The 23,717-nt window shown below is 38.2% G+C and overlaps 2 protein-coding genes across 5 annotated transcripts in view; both read left to right on the forward strand.

Annotated features, from left to right (window-relative positions):
• Positions 1–18,913, forward strand: part of NDUFV2 (NADH:ubiquinone oxidoreductase core subunit V2) — a 32,265-nt gene extending 13,352 nt beyond the window's left edge. The window contains exons 2-8 of the mRNA XM_006164019.3: positions 1,406–1,471; positions 5,294–5,356; positions 5,440–5,556; positions 9,835–10,003; positions 11,686–11,795; positions 14,193–14,269; positions 18,760–18,913. Of these exons, the coding sequence (XP_006164081.1) occupies positions 1,406–1,471; positions 5,294–5,356; positions 5,440–5,556; positions 9,835–10,003; positions 11,686–11,795; positions 14,193–14,269; positions 18,760–18,853 (696 nt within the window). The 3' untranslated portion in view covers positions 18,854–18,913. The remainder of the gene's footprint in view (positions 1–1,405; positions 1,472–5,293; positions 5,357–5,439; positions 5,557–9,834; positions 10,004–11,685; positions 11,796–14,192; positions 14,270–18,759) is intronic.
• A 4,388-nt stretch (positions 18,914–23,301) lies between these two features.
• ANKRD12 (ankyrin repeat domain 12) overlaps positions 23,302–23,717 on the forward strand; it is a 152,124-nt gene continuing 151,708 nt past the window's right edge. Inside the window, exon 1 of one of the 4 annotated variants that reach the window (XM_027766498.1) lies at positions 23,302–23,668. The gene's annotated coding sequence lies outside the window, so the exon portion shown is untranslated. The remainder of the gene's footprint in view (positions 23,669–23,717) is intronic. The other 3 variants (XM_027766499.1, XM_006164020.3, XM_006164021.3) reach the window with 3 other exon arrangements.

The following is a 23,717-nucleotide window of genomic DNA, read 5'->3' on the forward strand; positions in this document are numbered from 1 at the left end:
CATTTTTATTATTCTTCAATTTGGCCAGAGAGAGAAAGCAAGCTGCCAGGTCCAGGAGTCAAACTGTAGTTGGTCATATGGAAATCCCATACCTTAACTACCATGACCCCGCCAGCTGTGTTTTTTGATTTTTAAAAGTATTTTCTCAACTAAAATGGTGACTTCTAAATTTTAACTTAATTTTTCAAAACTATGCAGATGTTGTTTGATGGTATTATGTCAGAATTATAGCCTTAGTTTTAGGTTTTATCTCAGTTCAGGTTTTGCATAGGCTTTATCTTGCATTTAATTTATAGAACAGTCATGAAGTAATTTGGGGAGAAATTGAATGAAAGTAGAATACAAACTGTCTCCTTGACTGTAAATTCCACATTTTTTTTTTTAAAAAAAAAACACCTTATATATTGAATACGTGAAGCATAAAAAATGTAACACGTTTTTAAAAGAATGACTTAAGCTCTCTTGTATATCTTTTTCTGATTGCAACCCCTTGCCCTTCTGTTGTCCTGAAACTGACATCACTTCTATATTTTGTACCTATGTCTCACTTTCTGTACCTGGGTCTTGTCTTGTTAATTAAAACCAAGTGTTCCCTGTAAAAAACTCTTGAACCAATGTATTTGGGCCAAGCGAAAAGCTTGTGTTATACCACTCCTTTTACTTCTCTTTTATGTTTGCCTTCTTTGACTTGTTTGACTCTTTGCCAGTGCCATTCTTGGTCTGATACAGTGTTCTTCGATCTGTGATTAGAACTCCAAAGCTGAGGAATCTAGAGCAATAGTTATCTTGCTTGAAAGCTGAGTAGAATGGAGAGAAGGATCAAGAGACCAAAGAGAAGTAAAATCCAACATAAAGAAAAATCAGATTCCTTCCAAAGCCATTGAACATTGTCAGTCTGCATGTCATAACAGTTTTCTCAAAATACTTTTATGGCTAGAGTTTCTGAACTAATTTAGTTAAGGAATGAAAAGGAGGATATAGTTGACTCATTCTTACAGACAGTATGACTCATTTGTACAGAATGAAAACATGTTTACAAAGGTTCACATTAAATGAAAGCCAGCATCTAACTTGATTCAGACAAAAGTGAAAGGCAATAAGTTAATGGTGCATTAATTCTCCAGATACATACCAGTAGAGTGTAGTAGAAATATTACACAACTTAATAGATCCGTGTGGTAGTCCTGGTTCTCCAGTTAACCCTTCCGTGACTTTAGACTTTGGATCTCTATTTCCTTAAATCTCTTTTGAAACAGAGATGGGCAGGGCGTAGTGTGCTAGACTATGTCTCCTAAGATTATCTACTTTTGCAGGTTGATACCATTGTTTAAATTATGAATGATAAAGTATGAAATATTTCTTGAGGCTGAGACTTACTAAACTTTCTCAAAATTTTAAATTTTAGGGAAGATATACAAGGAATTTGCATAAGACAGCTGCACAAAATGGAGCTGGAGGAGCCTTATTTGTAGTAAGTAATTACTTAGATTGCTTCAGAATGAAATACTTGGAAATTTGAGTAAATCCATTGTAATAATCCAATCTTAAACATCAGTTTCTGCTATATATGCTGGCCATTGTGGGAATTTAAATACAGCTAATTGAATTCACTACATCTCAAAAGATGAACCATTCTAGCTGAACCTCTTAAGTTTAAAATAGCGACAGGGAAACTTAGTTAAGGAATAAGAATTTAGGGAACTAGCAGTTAGCATAATGGCTATGGCGCTTGACTCCCATGTAGTCGACCGCAGTTCGCGTCCCAGACCCGGTGGCTTAAAACTCATACTGGGCACGTGTGCGTATGTGCCCAAGATTCCTAGAGGAGAATGGAGGAGAAGGGACTGCGGTGTGACCATCCCCCCTGGGGGGGGATTTCTAGCTTTCTGTCTCTGTCTCTGTCTGTCTGGCGAGCACACGCGCCCTATAGTGAAAATCTCTCCAAAAAAAAAAAAGGAATAAGAATTTAGATTTTTCTTTGGGATACTTACTATGAGTTCCTAACCTTAACTTTCATCACATTTTGGGTTCATAAAAATCAGTCACACTGACCCATCTACCTTGGTTTAGCAGTAATGCTGGTATCTGCATTGTTGGAAGTGATAATGGCGACTGTGACTCAGATGCTGGTTGACTTGAAAAACATACCGTACATGCAGGAACTCTAAGGGGGCTGGGGAAAGGGGACTGAAGTGTAACAAAACCCATTATGGGGTGCTTTCTCTCGTGGATGTACTTTATATCATAAGGAAAAAAAGAAAGAAAAAAAGAAATGAAAAAAGTCAGTCATGTTGGCTCACTGAAAGTTTTTTTTTTTTTTTTTTAATATTTATGGGACCAGCAGATGGCGTAATGGATACGGCACTGAAGTCCCATGTAGTTGATCACAGTTCAAGTCCCAGACCGGACCCAGTGACTTAAACTCATGCTGGGCATGTGTGGATGCGTGCCCAGGATCCCGAGAGGAGGAGAGTGGAGGAGAGAGGATTCTGGTGTGGCCATCCTCCCTTCTATCGCTCTGGCAAGCACACGCGCCCTATGGCAAAAACCTCTCCAAGAAAAAAATTTAGGGACCAGCAGTTAGCATAATGGCTATGTCCCTGGACTCCCATGTAGTAGACCGCGGTTTGAGTCTCGGATGCAGTGGCTTAAACTCACGCCGTGCGTGCGTGTGTGCCCAAGATCCTGAGAAGAGAATGGAGGAGAAGAGATTGCGGCATGGCCACCCCCCCTGGGGGGGTGATTTCTCACTTTCTGTCTCTCTGTCTTCCTGGCGAGCGCATGCACCCGGAAGCAAAAACCTCTCCAAAAAATTACTTAATTCCATTTGTTATTATTTTTTTAATTTGACCAGAGCGAGAGAGGGGACAAAGGGAGAAAACAAGCTTCCAGGTCCGGAACTTGAACCACATTCAGCCATGTGGAAATTCAGTACCTTTAATCACCATGCCACCTGCTGGCCCCAGCTCACTGGATGTTCTAAGACTGCAACTTGGAGAATCCCAGAATGATGATAACGCGAACATTTACTGTTGGCCCTTAAATTTTTTATTTACAGGGTTTTACAACAGGTATAATTCTATGAACTCTGCAGCTTATTTGCACAATTCAGGAAGGATAAGATAATTTTATTCCCTTTTTCTGAAAAGTTGCAGTTTTCAGGGATGAATCTAGTGTTTAGAGGCAATGTAGTAGGCTTGTTGGGCCAAACAGTGGAGTGGTAGGGAAGTTGGCTGGATCTCACATGGCTGACTGCATAGGTTCTATTCCCAGACCACATGGCTTGAAGACATGGCAGGGGAAGACATGGCAGGCCGTGTGTGTGTGTCTGCGCGCGTGCGTGTGCATGTGCCTATGCACACCAAAAATTCTGAGAGGAAATGGAGGAGAGCCAGGATTGCCATATGGCCATCCTCCCGTTTGGGGATGCATTCTCACTTTCTCTCCCTCCTCCTCTCTCAAGTGAGTGAGTGCACCTTAAAGCATATTAAAAATAATAAGTATAAAGGCAGTATGGTGATTTAGAACTAATAGTATAATAAATAGTCTCTTGCTTTATGTTTAATCATTATGTATAAACATCAAATTTGTCACATACTTGAAATCATTGTACAAAGTTTCTTTTCTTTCCTCTTTTGGTTTATTAAAGCCTTTTATCTTCACTAGGGCACATGTGCTCACTGAGAGGGAGAAGGAAAGTAAGTAAAAAAATCACCCTTCAGTAGAATTGGCTATGCCACAATCCCTTCTTTATTCTCCTCTCAGGATTTTGGGCATACATGCCTGTTGTGTTTTTCAGGCCGCCAGGTCTGGGATTTGAACAACTCTGTCTGACATGTAGAATCCTGCTGCCTTAACCACCATGCCACCTGCTGGCTCCAGTTTATACTTTTTAAATATTTTTTTCTTAGGTTTTTGCCATAAGGCATGTGTGCTTGCTGGAGAGACACAAAATGGGAAAGTGAGAAGTCACCCCTCACTTGGCCACGCCACAGACCCTTCTCTATCCTCCTCTCAGGACTCTGAGCATGCATGCACATGCCCTCAACATGATCCCTATGCCACCAGATCTTAGGTTCGAACTGTAGTCAGCCATGTGGGAGTCCAGCTCCCTAACCACCACACCACCTTCTAAGAGCTGAACTGTGAAAGTTAATTTATCAAGAGATTGAGTTCTGTATTCACCATACATACAAAACATTAATTGATGTGTTAATCCCAGTGTGATCCATTTGATTTTCTGTAGATATGACACTTCTTATCATGTTTTGAAGAAGGTTGCTCTTTCTAGTCTTTTTTTTTTTTTTTTTTTTTAAAAGGTTTTTGCCATAGAGGGTTTGGTTGTGAGAGGAAGCTTGTGAGAGACAGAGAGGGAAAGTGAGAAATCACCCCCTAGGGGCATGATGCCCACGCCACAGTCTCTTCAATTCCATTTTCCTCTCAGGATTTTGAGCACCAGTGTGATTATTAGGCCACTAACTCTGGAACTCGAACCATGGTCCAGCATGTGGAAGTCTAGCACCTTAACCACCATACCACCTACTAGTCCCTCTATTTGCTCTTTTGAGGAGAAGAAATAAAGCTTCTTAAAGTTAGTGAGTTTCTGTTTATGGAAAACATATGGGAAGAGATAGTGCTTTTGTATCTTTACTGAAGAACTTTTTTTTTTTTAAGAATTATTGATGTTTTATTTCCTTTTATTAATTATTATTATTATTAATTTGACCAGAGAGAGACAGAGAGTGAGAGAGAAAATGAGAAAGCAAGCTACCAGGTTCAGGACATGAACCATGGTCAGCCATGTGGGAATCCAGCACCTAACCACCATGCCATCTGCTGGCCCCAAGAACTGGGTCTAAATCTTTTTGGATCCCAGATCTCCTTTGACAATCTGATAATCCTCCTTTTTGAAAAGTGAACTGTGTTCACATTCAAAATTGTTTGTTAATTTTGTAAGACTTCTAACAAATTTGGTAATATTTAGTAATTAGAATATTCTCTCTTAAAGTTAGTAATGCTTATTTTGTTGTTTGTTTTGTCTTAAAACTACTTCTGTTAAACTTTAAAGAGTGTTTTCAAAAACGTATACAATTTAGGATTCTTTTAACTTTACTTTGGTAATCATATTCATCAAGTGTTTATTTAATTATTCTTTTTGATGGAAGAATAGATTGATACGTGTCATTAGAACTAAAGGAGAGAGATTAAATAAACAGTAATAGTAATGTGCATTGCCATTTACATTTTTGAAAGAATTTTGATAATTTTGGAAAATCTCTTTTTCTTTGTATAGCACAGAGATACTCCTGAGAATAACCCAAATACTCCATTTGATTTCACACCAGAAAACTACAAGGTATGACTAAATTAATGTAACAAGTTTACAAAATATTTAGAATCTTCCAGATAAATAAAATGGGTACCTTTTCTTTTATACAGAGGATAGAGGCAATTGTAAAAAACTATCCAGAAGGGCATAAAGCAGCAGCTGTGCTTCCAGTTCTGGATTTAGCACAAAGGCAAAATGGTTGGTTACCGATCTCCGCTATGAACAAGGTACTGAATTTATTTTTGCCTTAAAGCAAAAGGAAAAGAGGTTGTGTATAATAACTTCTTTATGTAGAATTAACAGTGATAGAGGCTGGGAAGTGGTGTGGTGGGTAAGGGCTGGATTACCACATGTCTGACCATGGGTCAGGTCCTCGATGGACCCTGTGTCTTATTTTCTCAATTTCCCTTTCTCTCTCTAGTCAAATTTAAAATAATAATAAAAGTTAATAAATCCTTTTTTTATAAAAACAGTTACTGTGATAATCATTAATATTTTGTGTTTGGAGACTTTTAGTCATTTATGTTTCCTTTAATTTGTGTTTTTGTAAGTTTCCTAAATCAGAAATGCAGAACACTGAACTAGAGGTTTTTATTATTATTATTATTATTATTATTAATTTGCCAGAGGATTCATGCACTTTCCAGAGGGAGGGAGAGAAGAAGAAAGCATCCCCATGAGGTGTGGCCACACCATAATCCCTTCTTCATTTCTATCCTGTCAGGGTCTGGGCTTGTTATATGTATGTGATTGGTATGGTTATCAAGCAACTCGGTCATGGATTCAAACAAAAGTTCTCACAGCTTGTATAAATCTTCAGTATTTTTCATCGTTAGCTATAAGTTTTAACAAAAGTCTATATGATATACATGGTATTTATGCCACCTTGGAATTAACCTGTAAGAAATGGTATGGTTGGTCCATTTTATATGAAGTTAGTCTATTCATACACGTTTTTTAAGGTTTAATTTTTCTGACCCAGTCTCCATGGCACAAGCTATGGCAGTATACCAACCTGTAGCGCTAGAAACCAAATAGCCAACCATGCGTTCCGATTCCAAATCAATGTGCCGGATGTGTATATGCCCTAAATCCTGACTAATTGGAGGGCCGAGGGAAAGGGATCATGGCATGAAAGATCTTGTTGAAGGTTTGCCTCCCTCCACCTCTGCATGTATGCAAACATACTCTCATGAATATGGAAAAACAATAGCAGCAATCCAAATTTCAAGTTTATTAGTATCCTGTTAATATAATAACTACAGTCATATGGTGATGTAGGGTATCATTTACAAAATACCACCAAAAAACCACGTATTTGATTCTTAAGAAGAAGCACAACCACTGACCCATGTTATGTTCTAGAAAATGCATTTGACTTAGAGCTAATACATCTGATTTTTTTTCTGGACTTATTCATTGGCAATGAAAGTTTTAAACTAGATATCTTCTAATTATTATGTTGTTATTTCTAATTGATAGTGTTAAGGCTGAATTCATTTCCAATTCAATGCATTTTCTACTTGACTGATGGTTATGAAACATTTTGGTATATTTTAGTCCTCTTACCACTTCCTAAAATTTATTTGGACATATGTTACACCTAATCTTTTTTAGAGAGTAGGAATGTCCTCAATTTTTCTAATAGAATCCCAAATTGAAATTTTAGATTTAGTTTGTTGATACATTGTACAGAACACTAGTACTGTGTGGACCCTTAGAATCTTTGGCAGTCTGGACAATGTTATAAAACAAGTTTAATGAGGTACTGTCCTTAGTAGACAGACATAGTTAGGTGGTTATTTTGTTTCTTTGGCAGTTTCTTGACTTCTTAAAAAATTAAAATAGCTGAATTTCTCAGTGGTTTAGATACATATTTCTAATTATTGTTTGTGGAATTTTATAAACATTTTTTTTAAATAATGGCAAGTCATTGGAAGTCTTGCTGAATGGCAAACTTAGCAGAACAAAATAGTTTTATAAACTAACAGAACATTTTAAAATTTTAAAATATTCTATTTTTTATTTTATTTATTTTTTAATATTTATTATGTTTTATTCATTATTATTTTTTAATATAACCAGAGGGAGATACAAGGGTGCAGGGAGGAGTGAGAAAGAAAAATGCCAGGTCTGGGGCTTGAACCATGGTCTGCCATGTGGGAGTCCAGAGGCTCAACTACCATGCTCCCTGCTGGCCCCTGTCCTATTTTTTTTAAAGAATTATTTAATTTATTCATTGTCATTATTTCATTTCATTTATTTATTTATTTTTGAAGTTGACCAGAGAGAAAAGGAAAGTGAGAAAGCAAGCTGCCAGGTCTGGGACTCGAACTGGAGTTAGCCATGTGGGAGCCCAGCTGCCTTAACCACGATGCCGCCTGCCACCCCTCCCCCCATTCTATTTAGAATTGGATATGTATGGGGGAGAGGCAGGAAAATAATGGTTCAGAGATTAGAATTAAGATTCTTTCTGGGACCAGCAGTTAGTGTGATGGCTATGTCGGTTGGACTCCCATGTAGTCAACCACGGTTCGAGTCCCGGACCCAGTGGCTTAAACTCATGCCGTGCACGTGTGCGTGCATGCCCAGGATCCCGAGAGGAGAAGGGACTGTGGCGTGGCCATCCCCCCTGGGGGTTGATTTCTCACTTTCTATCTGTCTGTCTCTGTCTGTCTGGCGAGCGCATGCGCCCTATAGCAAAAACCTCTCCAAGAAAAAAAAAAAAGATTCTTTCTTACTTTACTTGTGAGACTCTTATAATTAATGTTACCATATCCCCAGCTCCCCTCTACCACATCTGTAAACACACAATCTTAGGACAAAAATCTAGAAGCTCGTTCATTTGTTCCATTTGTCACTAAGGTGTAGAAAGATGTGTAGCAGAATGCTTAAAAAACTTTTCAAATTAGTCAGGGCCTCACTTACTAAATTATTCTTATGATAGGGCTCTAGTATTTGTGTTTTGATAGAGAGGTCCCAGATTTAGAACCGCCAAATTAAATAGCAACCTACTTTTATCTTTCACAAGTGAACCATAAATAGATGTCTTTTGAGAATACATTTTCTTTAGAATTCCTGATATGAGAAAGTTCAACATATTTGTCATTTGAAATGTCATTTACTGAGCTTTTCTTTCATGTCAGAACATAGGTTTATGTATAATCTTTAAGAATCTTAAAATCTGATAGATTAATGATATTATGTTACCCAGAAAGTTGTAGCCAGAATTGTAGACATGAGAGGACCAGCTCTAGCAAATAGCTAGAAAATAAAAACATGTTTTCTGTAGCAGATTTGCTCTGAGAGGCATGCTGAGATAGTGATTCCCTTTGACCAGAAACCCAGAATTTCAGAACGTATTTTCTTTCAAAGCCTTGGTGTGAAAATCTGGTTAAGTACTAGCCTATAAAACCCAGCTATTGTAAAGAGTATTGTGATAGGAAATAGAAGTAATGTTTTCTGTTATCCCAGAGAGTAGGGTGTGTGTTGTATTATATAGCTGTAAGATAAAACTTTTGAGTTTGAAATGAAGCTTAAAAATTACAGGGTAATAGTGAGCTTTAATTCACTACCTTTTTTCTGTTGCTTTATTTGTATGCATGGATGGATTTTTTTTTTTTTTTAAGATTTTTTCCTATAGGGTGCATGTACTCACTGGAGAGAGAGAAAGTGAGAAATCACCCCCCTCCGGGGCGGGGGGCACACCACAATCTCTTCTTCTCCTTTCTCCTCTTAGGATTTTGGGTACTCATGCACACGTGCCCTGTGTGTTTCAAGTGCTAGGTCCAAGACTTAGACTGTGATCAACCACATAGGAATCTAGCACCGTAACCACTCACTGTGCCTTCTGCTGGCCCAGTGATGGATTTTTTTTTTTTTTTTAATGTAAGTTTTTTTCTTTTTCGGGGTTTAGCCACTAGATTTTTACCATTTGGGCAATTTAAATGATAAAATATAACAGTTAATCGCTCTGTGGTGGAAGCTACATCCCCTTGGCCAACCATCTTTTGAATTCTAGGCCTAGCAGCTTGAAAAACATGCTAGGTACATGTGTGTATAGCCAGGATTCCTATAAGATGGAGAAATGGAGGAAGAGAGGATTGCAGTATGACCAGGCCCTGTTGGAAGGGTGGTTCTCTCTCTGTCTCTCTCTCATGTGCATCTTTAGGCATAAAGAAAAATATATGAGTTGAAATAATAAAAGCAGATTTTCTTAATAGTGAAAAAAGTAAAAGATACTGAGAAAAAATGTCCTTTGCCGTTGAGGAATAGGAAAGAGGAGGAAGATGTGTTGTAATCCCATTAACCTCTGTGTGGTTTAAATGTAAGGTTTCTAGGGTTTTTATTTTTCAAGTTATCAGATAAAACTATGTTTTCTTCTCTTGAAGAACTTTTGGTTTCACCAAATGGAGGCAATATTGAAATTATACTCTTAAGACATATCTAAAGCTCACAATAATAAATGCAGTTGTCTTATTTTTAAAATGTCCTTGATATTTTAGGTTGCAGAAGTTTTAGAAGTACCTCCAATGAGAGTATATGAAGTGGCAACTTTTTATACAATGTATAATAGAAAGCCAGTTGGAAAGTATCACATTCAGGTCTGCACTACTACACCTTGCATGCTTCGAAACTCTGACAGCATATTGGAAGCTATTCAGAAAAAGCTGGGTATGGGATACATTCTATTTGTAATTTTTATAAAAACTAGAATTGTCTTTCTAGGTTTGAATATTTTTACCTAAATTTTCCAAGTTTTGCCATCATACTGGATCTGTATGTTCAATAAATAATTTTGTCTTATGTTTGCCAGCCTTTATTAATTTTAACATTTTTGTTTTTTTGAGAGAGTTTTGATATAGGCCATGTGCACTCACCAGAAAGACAGAGACAGAAAGTGAGAAATCACCCTGCAGGGGGGAAGGCCATGCTGTAATCCCTTCTCCTCCATTCTTCTCTTGAGAATTTGGGCACACATACACTTGTCCAGTGTTTGTTTATAGCCTGGGTCTAGTACTCAACTGAGATCTGCCACATGGGAGTTCAGCGCCTTAACCACTACACCACCTGCTGGCCCCTCTCCATTTTCTTTATTAATTATTTAGTATGTCTGAAAAGCTTTTAGGGCTTTAACATTTTCTATTGTTAGAAAATTATTTTCATGGGTCAGTGGGTGGTGTGGTGATTAACATGGCAGGATTACACATGACTGACTGTGGCTCAAGTCACTGGAGCCAGAGGCTTGAAAATAACACTGGGCACACATGCCCAAAATCCTGACAGAAGAATGGACGAAAATGGACCAGCAGGTGGCATAATGGTTATGTCACTGTACTTCCACATAGTTGAGTGAAAGTGAGAAATCACCCCGCCAGGGGGGGCCACCCTGCAATCCCTTCTCCATTCTCCTCTCAGGATCTTGGGCATGCGTGCGATGCGCCCAGTGTGAGTTTAAGCTACCTGGTCTGGGACTCGAACTGTGGTCAACTACATGGAAGTCCAGCAACATAGCTATTACACCAACTGCTAGTCTCCAGTGTATAAATTATAACCTTTGAGTGTATTTATTGAGCTTTTGTAAAGGCATGATGTATTTTTGTTTGTTTGTTTTCCTTTGCAAAATGCATCATGACTTCTCTGATGACCCCATAGTTACGGATTTAATATTAATTTTAATTAATACAGAAATGTATCTATTCTTGCCCTATATTTTGGCTGTCTTCCTATAGCATAATATATTTGCTGCCTCATTTTTCTGTTGAAAGTTACTCTTCAGTTATTTTCGTGGACACATATCTTTCCATACTTGTCTTACTGTATACTGAAGTTGATTATAACAAATAATAAAGTCTGCTGGGCCAGACTTCACCACATTTTGCCAAAAAGTCTTTCCTAAATGTACAAGTACCCATTTTTCTTACATCCTTAATAATCTTTGGTATTAAGAGTTTTTGAGTCTTTGTCAATCTGATAATATGACTTTGATTTTTAGTAGTTTAATGATCATAATCACAATGAAGATAGAATGAAGCACAGTTACACAACAACAAATACTGGTGATAGTCCCTGAGATTTCATTGTTTCTAAAGAAGAAATTCTTGAGTGTTATAGTATAATTATAAAAAGATTTTAATTTCTTTTAAAACAGAACTTACTGCTCTCAAATACTTTTTGTATACCTCTGTAAAAAAAAATAGTAGTATAAAATAAATTTTAAAAAGTAGTATATAAAATAATATATAAATTAATATATATTATATATATAAAATGTGTATGTGTGCTTATGTGTTTTATTTAAACCAAATCACTTTAAATTACTACTTGGTTCTTACAGTGATGATTTATATTTTTAGGAATAAAAGTTGGCGAGACTACGCCTGACAAACTTTTCACTCTAATAGAGGTGGAATGTTTAGGAGCCTGTGTAAATGCACCAATGGTTCAAATAAATGACAATTACTATGTGAGTATTTCATTTCATGTAAATTAAAAGTTGCATGATGACGTCATATTTAACATACTTAAATATGTCTTATAGTTTGTGGTTTCTGCATTATTTATTTAGGAGATACTATTAGTATAAATATCCAGGAGAGGTTTTTTTTAATTGCTGTCTTTAAATATTTTTGTTTGATTCCAAAAGAAAACAACGAATTTTAAAAACCTTAAAATTACGAAGTATTTAGTAATTTACATACACACACACACACACACACACACACACAGACATGTACAGAAAATAACCACCAAGACTTAAAAGATAAGTAACATTTTGCCACACTTTGGGTGGTACTGTCATCAACAATATCATTTGTAGAAAAGGCTACAGATACAAATCCCATTCTCTTCCTTTTATCTCAAGATAAGTGTTATCATAAATTTAATGTGTATTCTTCCCATACATGTTTGAAGGCTTTTTCTATGTATATATGCAGCCATACTAATGTGTTATATTGCTTGTTCAAAAAATTCTACAGAAATAGTATCATATCTCTTATAAGCACTGCTTTACCTAGGATCTCACAAGTTTTACATTTAAATTTCTTCTTTGGCCTGTAAATTAAAAAAAAGTCTTTTTAATATCCAAATGTGTGGAGTTTTCTAGGTTTTTTTCCCCAATTAGACTCCTTATATCATGATTTTCATTCTTGATATATTGAATATATATATAACAAATTTATTAGAAACTTGTTTATGAAATTGAGGTTTGTACTAAAAGTAGATTCTTTAAGAAGGGATTTTTTTTTTTTTTTTGGCTTCTCTCTTGTTCCTAGAAGTACTACTGGCCCCGCAAAAGCTCCTTATGCCCTAACCCTAGACCCTGCCGCATCTCATTGTGAAAGGTTTCAGACTAGTTTTGTTTCAGAGATAGTTTTAATTTTTTTTTTAAGAATTATTTCCTTTATTTTATTTATCATTATTATTATTTTCAATTTGACCAGAGCGAGACAGAGAGAGAGAGAGAAAATGAGAAAACAATCTGCCAGGTCTAAAAGTTGATCTGTAGTCAGCTGGGTGGGAGTCCAGCACTCTTATCCACTACATCGCCTGCTGGCCCCAGTTTTGTTTTAGTTTTTGGTTTTTTTAAGAGGTTTTGCCTTAGGGCACATGTGCTTACCAGGGAGAGACAGAGACAGAGAAAGTGAGAAATCACCCCCAAGGGGGGATGGCCATTCCACAATCCCTTTTCCATTCTCCTTCTGGGACTTTAGGCACACACACACGCACCTGGTGTGATTTTCGAGCCACCAAGTCCAGGACTTGAACTGCAGTTGGCCATATGGGACTCCAGCAAGGTAAATACTATGCCATCTGCTGGCCCTGGATAGTTTAATTTTTAGTTTACCCTTATATTGAGGATACATACAGCTTGTTGGGAACTTTATGTTGTTTGGATTGTCACCTGTTAAGACTCTCATAGACTGGCCTGGGGCTTTGCCCCTTACCTTTAGGCTTTGAAACCTTGAAGCCAAGTTTGCTTGGTGGTCATTTGTCTCTACATTTTTATTGAGTTTTTGACCTCTGTGTATTTATTTTGATTTAAATAGCTTTTTATTTTTTTCTTTTGCCAAATGATGTGTGTACTCCCCAGGAGAGAGAGAGAAATGAAAAACATAGCCTCCATGGCTTATGGTCACACCAAAATCCTTTCTCTTCTATCTTCCCCTCTTGGGCTTTGGGGCACATACATACATACAGACATATATACACACATACACCTGTCATTTTTTTTAGGATGCCAGGTCTAGGACTCAAAACGAGAGGTTAGTCATGTGGGATCCAGCCATCTTAACCACCAGATGAAGGCTGGCCCACACTGTTAAAGCTTTTTGTGAAGTATTGTAAGTCTAAATATAGTAGTCTATGGATGAAATTGTTCAAGAGATAGAAATTCTTTTAGTTAGTATTAGTTACGTCTTTAGGGGTTCATTGGTACTAGGCATCCTCTTATAAGTTACTACAAGGATATAGTATTAATTGAACATGTGCTTTGGTACTCTTGTACTTTATATATTTCCTCATTTAATCTTCAGAAACATGCTGAAGAAGGTTTATCAATAGAGAACAAACATGGGTTAGCTGAGTAACTTGTCCAAGATTGCTAGCTAGTAAATGCTAGAGCCAGAACTCAAATGCAGATGTTTACCAGTTCTACTCTGTACTGCCTCTTTAGTTACAGCTCTTGTTGTATATTATATTTGGCAATACATATTATATATTTGAGTTACTCAGTTATTCCTACCTTAGTAGCTATGGTTTGGATTGAGAATGATTAATAATTGCTTCAGAGAGTAAAGATAAACACATCTCAGTAGGAGAAAGTTATTTCAATATGACTGTTGTAATTTTGTTTTTCTAGGAGGATCTGACACCTAAAGATATTGAAGAAATTATCGATGAGCTCAAGGCTGGCAAAATGCCAAAACCTGGGCCAAGGTATGCCTTTTATTTGCATATAATAGGTTTTAATGACTCAACGTAAGTTAATCTTCCACAGAAAATTTCTAAAATTTTATGCCCTAATTAAATTCACAAGAGTTGGCAGAGCTTTGGATAGTATATAAATCAACCTGTCATTTAGAACAGGATTTTTTTCTCTAAAACTCCCTTACATGATTATTTACAATCTATCTGAATATTTATAGAAAAGGAAAATTCACTACAAATTGAACTCTCTTCCATTTTTTAAAGTTTGTACTGCTATAAGATTGACCCAAAGACTTGTTTCCCTCTAATTTTTACCTAAAGACCCAGTTCTGCCCTTTGAATGAACCCAAAATAATTTTAATGCCTTTTCCAAATTATGTAAGTTACTTGAAACAACTTTCAGTTACTTGACAAAGCTATCTTGTCTTCCCCATATCTTTTTCTCAAATTGAACATCCACAGTTCTTCTTTGCTTTTTCTTGTAGTTTTGGTCTCCCTCTATGGATTTTCTAGTTGGCCAGTGCGCTTAACGTCTAATCACAGATATGTACTGAACTATACAGAGCACTGGGAAACTGTCTCCTTTGTTCCAAACATTGTACTTGTTATAATGCACCCTAATTACATGTTGAATAAGAGTTGTACTTAATAGTCAATTAGAATGCCTAGATTTTTTCAGCTTGCCCACTGATTATCCAGCTTACTTCCATCCTGTAGTTGGTATACTAACTTTCTTTCAGTTATGAACAAACTTTTAGTGCTAAACAAACCTCTGTTTCATATCTGAAGTGTTCAGTTATTCAAAATTCTCTCTTAATATTAGTAAATATTTACATGGTTTTTGTATAGAAGTAATTTATCTGTATTTTTTCCTGCTTATGTCATGTCAACTTCCTTTTCAACATGTTTGTAGATTTTAATGACCATACAGTATTTAAATGCTATAAAAGAGCTATAAGGTGCTCTTTATTCCCTTCTTAAAATATTTTCTCCCATTTTGTATGATAAATAACAATTCCCTGACATTAAGTTAAGTCAGAGGGTATATGTGGTTCTACAGTTTGCTCCCTGGAAGTTTTCACTTATTGTTTTGGCAAACCAAAAACCTTAATAAATGAGAAAATGAGGTCAGTTCAAGGTAACTAAAATTTGGGAAACTAGCTGCCTTCCCCCTTTACTATTATTTCCTTTTCTAAAAAACATATACTATGTTCAACACCATGAGTATGTAGAATTGAATTTGCTTAAAGGATTAGCATTCTCATCCTAATTTGAGTTTTAATAAAAAAATAATTAAGCACTAGCTTTAAGCAGGAGACATTAAGGAAATAATTTTTTTGTTCATTAAGTGAAAAACCTTAATGTAAATTGTGGCTGAATGAATAAGGCTTAGATTACTGCTTCTCCAGTGTTATGAGGCATATTACAAATGAAATAAGGGTAGGGTGGGGTAGAATTACATGATTAGTAGATTAAACAAAGTTACAAACTTTCCTGGAGGATTTTGTAGACTTTGTAGTATTTTGCCTGTTGTGTGAATGGCAGGGAAAAGATTTGCAGCCAGATATACTGGGCCACTGGAACCTAAAGTATATTATGAATTTAGAATTTCGTAGAAGAAAATTTAGAAAACTCTTGATCATATTATTATTAGTTTCTGTATATATTATTAATATCTGTATATAAATTCTGTAATCCTATAAAGAGCTCAGGAAGTACATAAGATTAAGTCTTCTATTTATTTCCAGAAATTTAAGGTTCTTTTCTTTTAAACCTTCTTAACCTTTTTTGGGCGGGCAGTGTGTTCACCAGAGAGAGACAGAATGAGAGAGAAAGTGAGAAGACATCCCTAGGGGGACAACCATAGCGCAGTCTCCTCCCTCCACTCTCCTCTATTTTGGCACGCATGTACCTGTTTTTCAAGCCACCAGGTCTGGGACGTGAACTGCACAATCAGCCATACTGGATCCAGTTGCCTTAACCACTGTGCCACCTGGCTGACCCAAACCTTCAGTTATTATTATTATTATCCTAACTTGATCCTTTGTATAGGTAAAGAAGATAATCAGTATTAACAGCCTTATTTATTTAAAAAGATACCTATTTATCCAAATTGATAAGAGGTTTTAGAAAGATACCAAATACTCAGCTTTCAGGAGACTTCTAAAAGGAGGCATTTAAATAAATCACATTCCATTCAGACATTTGGTTTAGCAGAGAAGAAATTTGATGGATGTTGTAGCTAAGCTTAAACCACAAATGCTAACCTAATAAAGAAGGTTCCTTTAAAATAAATTTCATTATTTCATTGGCAGGGGTAGTAGGTGTTTCTCAAGCTGTGGGGCCTGGGACTTGAACCGTGAGGTCTAGTGAGATCCTGCTGCCCTAACCACCAGACCGTGTAGCAGACTTAAGTTAAAATATTATTTTGCCACATACCCTACAACATTACTCTTAGGTTCTGACAGTGCTCTGTGACTATTTTTTTTTTTAAATCTGGTATTTGTAGTGAACAAAAAGACCTATATCCAAATACATTAACTTCTGATTTGTTGGCATTATTCATCACAGCACTTACATATCTTGATAGCGTGAAAGATTTTTTTTTAATAATTATTTTATTTAACTTTGTTATTATTATTTTCCAGTTTGATCAGATAGAAAGAGAAAGAGGGAAAGTGAGAAAACAAGCCACCAGGTCTGGGACTCCAACTGCGGTCAAGTATGTGGGAGTCTAGCACCTTTAACCGCCATGCCACCTGCCAGCTCCAGCTTGAAAGATCTTAAAAATTATGTGGTGGGACCAGTAGCTAGTGTAATGGCTATGTCGCTGGATTCCCATGTAGTCGACCACAGTTCGAGTCCCAGACTCAGTGGCTTAAACTCACACCGGGCGCATGTGCATGCGTGTGCAGGATCCTGAGAGGAAAATGGAGGAGAAGGGATTGTGCTGTGGCCACGCCCCAGGGGGGGTGATTTCTCACTTTCTTCTCTCCCTTTCTCTGGTGAGAGCAGTACCCTATAGCAAAAACCTCTCAAAAAAAAATTATGTATCATTTTCCTGTCCCCTGAACAAAAAGTTATTTCCCAGGATTGTAAAAAGTACACTATAGAATTGACAGGATGTGAAAGGCAAAGCCAGAGGATTGAAAAAAATAATAAACTGAACAAGATACTCAGCTAACATCGGAGGCAGGAACAACATAAATTAGCAAAGCAGTGGGAAGGTGGGGAGGGGTTGGGATGATATGAAGTAGGTGCTGAGCTGGGCTCTAGGAATCGAGGTCAGACAGGGCAGAGTTGAGTAATGGGAAAGTATGTGTGGAGGTGAAAAGACAGACAGGTTCTTCTGCTTCTGAGCTGCCTGTCTGCATAGATTGCTCCAATAGGACCTGTTCTTGTTTTGTGTTCTTTCTATTGGTGGTGGCCTTGATCTGAAAAATTCTTTCTAAAAATGACCACTCCTATACGTTAAGAAAAACAAATACAGTTTGGCCTCACTACCTTTTTTTAATTATTAAGAATCCTTTGATTCTATTTATTATTATTATTATTTTCAAATTTGACCAGAGAGGGAAGGAAAGTGAGAAGGGAAGCCACTAGTTCTGGGACTTGAATCATGATGACCATGTGGGAGTCCAGTACCTTTAACCACCATGCCACTTGCCAGCCCCTTGGCTTCACTGCTTCTGATTTTTTAAGAAATCTAATTTCTCTATTTCCAAATACATTATACAAGTGTTTGTATTCCTTCTATTCACTGTGACAGTAGATGTCAATCTAAATAAAACTAAAGTACAAAAAGAACAAATGTGCTCTAGTTTATTAAAATATAGTTTTAAAAACTGTCCTGGGTTGGGTTTAGTCATAGTTATTTGCCCTGATTCTTGGTCATATGGTGTATCTCCCAAACCTTGTTTTCTGTATTTATAAAATAAAGTCAATATTGTAAAGATAGATGAATTAATGCACATATACTTATCAATATATGGGAATTACTGTAAGTGCTTTCAAAATGTTTCTTATAGTTATGGTCAGTTCTGGTATGTCTTTCTTTAGGAAGAGAAAATCCTTGTAGCCATTAAAATGTTTAAATAATCTGTGCCAGTTCTAGGAAAAAGAGTTATTTAGCTGGTCTGTTGTGAAGGAACCTTTTTTCTCCACTAATTTTATCCATTTTATTTTTAGGGTTTTGCCCTAGGGCATGTATGCTCACCAGAGAAAGAGAGAAAGGGAAAGTGAGAAATCACTCCCTGGGTGGGGTGGCCACTCCGCCATCCCTTCTCCATTCTCCTCTCAGGATTTTGGACATACACACACACACGCCTGGAGCAATTTCCAATCCACTGCGTCCGGGCTTCGAACTGTGATCGGCCATGTGGGAATCCAATGCCTTAACCATTATGCCACCTGCTGGTCCTTAATTATTTAATATTTTAATGTATAAATCTACAAATGTTTATCATTAGTGATCAATATCATGTTATTTGTCTTTTCAGGAGTGGGCGATTCTCTTGTGAGCCAGCTGGAGGTCTTACCTCTCTGACTGAACCACCAAAAGGACCTGGCTTTGGTGTGCAAGCAGGCTTATAATTTATATTCAACTGTAAATGTCACTGGAGAAATAAAGTATAAACCTCCTACCTACATAAACTTTTTATATTATTTGTTTATTCTCCTTTCTGTATATCTTGGTGGTAACCTAGCAACTTGCAGCTGTATTATGTCAAAATAATGTCAAAACGAGACTGCCATTTTAAAGTCTGGTATCTGTGGCTATGAAGACTATTACATAATCTACTTAACAGTTACTCCAACATCACTTCATTTTCAACTGCTAGGCCACTTTTATAGTTAGTATTAGGTTACTATGAAGTAAAGATTGTCAAATTTCAAAATATATTTTGCTTTCCCATCTTTAACCACAGCTAAGATTTAAGTTAACATGCTCTTTTCATAAACTTTGTCAGTCCTTCCCTTAAACATTTTTATATTTCCAACACACAGCTGTCATTATTACTTCCAACTGGTAAATAACATGTAAAGCACACTGAAGTTATAAAAGAGGATAAGATACTTGTCTCCATAACTGGTTTTTTTTTTTTAAAGGAATAAAACACTGACATGTACAAAAAGTAATTGGAATACATTGGAAGTCTGAGTTGGAAAGATCAGTGGATACACAAAATATATCCTTCAGTTATGTGGATATTACGGTTTAAAAGAAAGGATAAAAACATTACATCCAGTTCAGCAGAGTAGTGATAGTACTTTAACTTTTTGCAAATGAGAAAAAATTATAGCTAGCTTTAATACGTGCATGAATCTAATCAAATTGTTATACGAGTTTTCTGTTACTGGTCTTGCTCTTGAGATAGTCACTAGTGCGGGCAGATGACTTAATGGTTAAATGTGCTGGGCTTCTGAGCCTGACCACGTTTGGGTTAGGGAGCCAGTGGTTTAAAACTCATGCTGGGAGCATGAGTGCATGCCCACATGCTGGGAGGGGAATGCAGGAGAAGGGATGGTGGTGTGACCATCCCCCAGAGGGTGATTTCTCATTTTCCCTCTCACTGCCCCCTCCCCACACCACATGTGCCTTAAGGCAAAAACATGCCAAAAAAACCCCCAGAAACTATTCACTAATAATCATGATGCCTAAAACAATATTAACAATGTCTTTCAAATTAAGGGTTTTTTAAAACTCCATAATAGGTAAACAATAAAGTAGCACAAAAAGATAACAAGGAAAATGTCTTTCATCCTGAGCCCTGTTGAACTTTTCATGAGCAACAATTTTTTTTTTCTTTGCGTTTCATGTCATAAATTTACAATTTAAATGTAACACTATTCCTTCTCTAGATTATGCCACCTGCTGGTCCTTAATTATTTAATATTTTAATGTATAAATCTACAAATGTTTATCATTAGTGATCAATATCATGTTATTTGTCTTTTCAGGAGTGGGCGATTCTCTTGTGAGCCAGCTGGAGGTCTTACCTCTCTGACTGAACCACCAAAAGGACCTGGCTTTGGTGTGCAAGCAGGCTTATAATTTATATTCAACTGTAAATGTCACTGGAGAAATAAAGTATAAACCTCCTACCTACATAAACTTTTTATATTATTTGTTTATTCTCCTTTCTGTATATCTTGGTGGTAACCTAGCAACTTGCAGCTGTATTATGTCAAAATAATGTCAAAACGAGACTGCCATTTTAAAGTCTGGTATCTGTGGCTATGAAGACTATTACATAATCTACTTAACAGTTACTCCAACATCACTTCATTTTCAACTGCTAGGCCACTTTTATAGTTAGTATTAGGTTACTATGAAGTAAAGATTGTCAAATTTCAAAATATATTTTGCTTTCCCATCTTTAACCACAGCTAAGATTTAAGTTAACATGCTCTTTTCATAAACTTTGTCAGTCCTTCCCTTAAACATTTTTATATTTCCAACACACAGCTGTCATTATTACTTCCAACTGGTAAATAACATGTAAAGCACACTGAAGTTATAAAAGAGGATAAGATACTTGTCTCCATAACTGGTTTTTTTTTTTTAAAGGAATAAAACACTGACATGTACAAAAAGTAATTGGAATACATTGGAAGTCTGAGTTGGAAAGATCAGTGGATACACAAAATATATCCTTCAGTTATGTGGATATTACGGTTTAAAAGAAAGGATAAAAACATTACATCCAGTTCAGCAGAGTAGTGATAGTACTTTAACTTTTTGCAAATGAGAAAAAATTATAGCTAGCTTTAATACGTGCATGAATCTAATCAAATTGTTATACGAGTTTTCTGTTACTGGTCTTGCTCTTGAGATAGTCACTAGTGCGGGCAGATGACTTAATGGTTAAATGTGCTGGGCTTCTGAGCCTGACCACGTTTGGGTTAGGGAGCCAGTGGTTTAAAACTCATGCTGGGAGCATGAGTGCATGCCCACATGCTGGGAGGGGAATGCAGGAGAAGGGATGGTGGTGTGACCATCCCCCAGAGGGTGATTTCTCATTTTCCCTCTCACTGCCCCCCCCCCCACACCACATGTGCCTTAAGGCAAAAACATGCCAAAAAAACCCCCAGAAACTATTCACTAATAATCATGATGCCTAAAACAATATTAACAATGTCTTTCAAATTAAGGGTTTTTTAAAACTCCATAATAGGTAAACAATAAAGTAGCACAAAAAGATAACAAGGAAAATGTCTTTCATCCTGAGCCCTGTTGAACTTTTCATGAGCAACAATTTTTTTTTTCTTTGCGTTTCATGTCATAAATTTACAATTTAAATGTAACACTATTCCTTCTCTAGCTCTTCAGTTCTATTGAACCTAATGTTTTTATAGGTGTGAGAAATCCAGAACCTAATAAGGGAAAATATCCTGGTCTTTAAAGCACATTTATGTTTTACACAGTAATGGAACTTGTTTCCCTGTCAAGTCTGAAAGTCATGTGAAACCTCAGTTCATTAGTGGCATAAAATTCAATACTCGGGACAAGCAGTTAGCGTACTGGACTCCCATGTAGTTGACCGCGGTTCACGTCCTAGACCCAGTGGCTTAAAACTCACGCTGGACGCGTGTGCGCGCATGCCCAAGATCCCAAGAGAAGAACAGAGGAGAAGGGATTGCAGCGCGGCTATCCCCCCTCCCCCCCACCGGTGATTTCTCGCTTTCTGTCTCTCAGTCTCTGTCTGCCAAGCGCATGCGCCCTATAGCAAAAACCTCTTAAAAAAATTCAATCTATGAATTTGTAACTGCACTCTTTTCATTAAGTCACAAATGCATCTTGTAGGAATTTAAAGGCCCCAGGTTTAACAAGTCAGAAAAGATAGTTTCTCATTGAATATGTAATTCTTCAGGTGGTTAAATTAAGGCCTGTATACATTGTTGCACATTAATCTCTAAAGTGTCCAAAAGACGTTGAGAGTATAGGTTGTAGCTACACCAACACTGAAACGGTAAGTTTTTCTTAGACATTCTTACTCAGACCATGAGCAGTTCCCTCGGAAATCTGCAGTACCACATACAGAAAATTAAACACTGGAGGCCCACCAGGGTAGCGCCATCAGTAGGCTGAGGTCAGGAGGCAGGCCTGGGCTGATCACTTTAAAAAGGCCCGTGGTTCAAGTCCCGGACCTGACACCCAGGTCTCTCACTTTCCTTTTCTCTCCCTGGTCAATTTTCAAAAAGTAAAAATAATGACAAATTAAAATAATTTTTTAAAAAAGGCGCAGTCCTGCTATCAACAGTTACTCCGCAGGTTGAGGCAGGAGGGCTTGAAGCTATCCGCTAGCTTAAAAGTGTGGGCAATGTAAGCCAGACCTACGTGAGAGCCAGGTGTGGTGCCGTTCACGTGTGGTCTCAGCTACTCCGGAGGTGGACACAGTGAGATGCCCACAGAGGTAAAACTCAAAAATACTACACATACCCACACACACACACAGCTGGAAGCTCTAACTGGAAGGGGGCATGTCCTACACGCAAGTGTACAATGCCGCAGATGTAGCCCGCTAAGGGGGCACAGTGCGGCGCGGGCACGCGCGTCACCACTTATCTTTCAACCGCGAGGCGAGCCGGCCCCGGCCCTAGCGTAGCGGGAAGAAACCAAAGTCGGCCTCAAGTCATGGTCACGGAGTCGTTTTGCCCAGCTGCAAACTGTCCAGTTAACCCACCCCTTGCAAAAATAACTTTAGAATACCCTACGTGGAACCTTTTCATCGCCTTTGCCGCCATTTCCAGAAATTTCCAGTCACAGCCACTGCCATAGTCGCCTCCCAAAGCAACTGCAAAGCCCGCCTGTCCGACAGCGTCAGCGGCGAATGCGCTGTTGTCCCCTAGCTCAGCCCTTTCATTCCTCCTCCGTTCTCCGACGAGTGACAGCGGACCGGAGGGTGGAGTTCCGGCGCGCACCCCCACCGCCTCCGACTTGGTACATCCCGCCTCCCCCGCCCTGCGGCTCCCGAGCGTCTTAGGGCTGCAAGAGGGGCGGGCGCCGGGGGCGGGGCGGTCACGCCGTCCATCCCGTGCCCGCGGGAGTCACGTGCCCGCAGGGATCACGTGCCAGCAGCGCAACCAATCGCTGGGCGGTGCTGTCCTGGGAGCGAGGAGGCTGCGGTGAGAGACGGACTGAGACCGGAGATGTTTTCAAGCCCGGCCCCGGTGGCGTTAGTGGCGGTTGCAGCGGCGACGAAGACAACGACAGCGACAGCCACGCCGAGGCACTCGTTCAGGGGGTAAATCCTCCTGCGCCGGCCGTGTCTCGAATCCGTGCGGGCCAGGGGGGCGTGGCGACAGGAGAGGAGGAAGGAGGGGCGCGGTTTCGAGCCTGTCCCCGGCGCCTGGGAGGAGACCCTTCAGTTCTGCGCTGCTCTCGTCTCCCTTTCCCAGAGCAAGGTAGGAGACACGTCTTGCCGGTCCCGGGCCGACCCGCCTGGCCTGGTCC

The sequence above is a fragment of the Tupaia chinensis genome, unplaced genomic scaffold (assembly GCF_000334495.1).
Source record: "Tupaia chinensis unplaced genomic scaffold, TupChi_1.0 Scaffold143584_1, whole genome shotgun sequence".
NCBI classification, from domain to species: domain Eukaryota; kingdom Metazoa; phylum Chordata; class Mammalia; order Scandentia; family Tupaiidae; genus Tupaia; species Tupaia belangeri.